The 1,360-nt window shown below is 31.3% G+C and overlaps 1 protein-coding gene across 2 annotated transcripts in view; it reads left to right on the top strand.

Moving 5' to 3' along the window:
• Positions 1 to 628, top strand: part of LOC107453252 (muskelin 1) — a 27,760-nt gene extending 27,132 nt beyond the window's left edge. For both annotated transcript variants that reach the window (XM_016070009.3, XM_043054879.2), the window contains exon 21: positions 329 to 628. In XM_016070009.3, the coding sequence (XP_015925495.1) occupies positions 329 to 450 (122 nt within the window). In that variant the 3' untranslated portion in view covers positions 451 to 628. The remainder of the gene's footprint in view (positions 1 to 328) is intronic.
• The last annotated feature ends 732 nt before the right edge of the window (positions 629 to 1,360 follow it).

Genomic DNA, 1,360 nt, shown 5'->3' with positions numbered 1-1,360 from the left:
TATATATATATATATATATATATATATATATATATGTATGTATATACATTCTTTCATTCTTGGATTTCCTCTTTTTTACTTTCTGACTACTCTCATCCCTGTTAACCATTTTGTATTTTCTATGTACTGTTACCAATTAATTTTTTATCGCTTTTGTAACTTTTCTTTAGTTCACCCTGCTATTAATAATCGGCTATAAGCACAAATAAGTCTCATCTATTTTTTAAACTTGTCCTATTTCATTTTCAGTGTTATAGTTGTTGATTCTGTTGTGTACTATTTGTTGAGAATTTTTCTTCCAGTTTTATCTCTTAGATATTTCTTGTAGATGAACTGAGTGTGGATGAAACTTTTAAACGAAGGAGCCAACTTTTTGAACAATTGACAGAGTTCTTCCCTGATTCCATGACTCAACCAAAAAGTAATCTCATTGATTTGATATCACTGTGAAGCTCTTCATCTTTGTATATATTCAATTAGCCTATCTGGATTTGGCTCTGTTTGTGCCAATTGTATATTTCCTGTACATTATCAACCGTAGAGATGTGCCTTCTATTTTTGGAAATCGTTCACTTTATTTGAAGAAGAAAAAAAAGAAGCTGGTGAAATAAAATTTTATCTCCTATTATTATTGTTGTGTATTTATTAGTTAAGTATTGCATCAAGTGCAAATTTCTTTGTTAATAAATATGTCTCTTTTTTTTTAAATTATTTTTCTCACTATAAATAGTACCTTTGATCTTAATGTGAAATGTCTAGCCAAAAAACTAATTTCCAAATCCGTGGTTTTATTTTATAACCGTCGTTGAACAGCCAACCCAATTTTTTGTGCCTATGACTATTAATGTTCAACTACTTATCCTTGTAATTTTGAACCCAATCCAGAAGACAATAGGACTTCTGGATCAAGTATTGGGAGAAATTTGTCTTCGTGAATGATATTTTGATGGAACTAACCCGCATTTGAGTTACATGAAGAGGAAGGCCACAAGAACCTCCCACAGTTAACCAGACGGCTAGGAGACTTTTTTTTTATCTTTCCTCCAAGCCCTGAGCATGTACCTAGGTGATACAAAACCCTTAACCATATAGCCCAGGACTTGGCCATTAGTCCAGCTCCACTGCAGCTAAGGAACGGGTCCAGTCAGCAGTATTAATTTTGATGTGTACAAGACAATATTTGCAGTAAATAAATAGTTACAGTGTATAAATACAGTGATATAGAATTTGCTACATAATAATCTCATTGAGACTATGCTAGGTTGTATAATATACACATCAGAGGAAGAAAATAACATAATGATGTTCATTATTTTACAAAGAAATCTTTAAGAATAGTTGTTTACAATGAAAAATTTTC

This window comes from Parasteatoda tepidariorum, chromosome 4 (assembly GCF_043381705.1).
Source record: "Parasteatoda tepidariorum isolate YZ-2023 chromosome 4, CAS_Ptep_4.0, whole genome shotgun sequence".
Lineage (NCBI taxonomy): Eukaryota > Metazoa > Arthropoda > Arachnida > Araneae > Theridiidae > Parasteatoda > Parasteatoda tepidariorum.
Note: the sequence above shows the minus strand (reverse complement) of the source record. Positions and strands in the feature narration are given on the sequence as shown.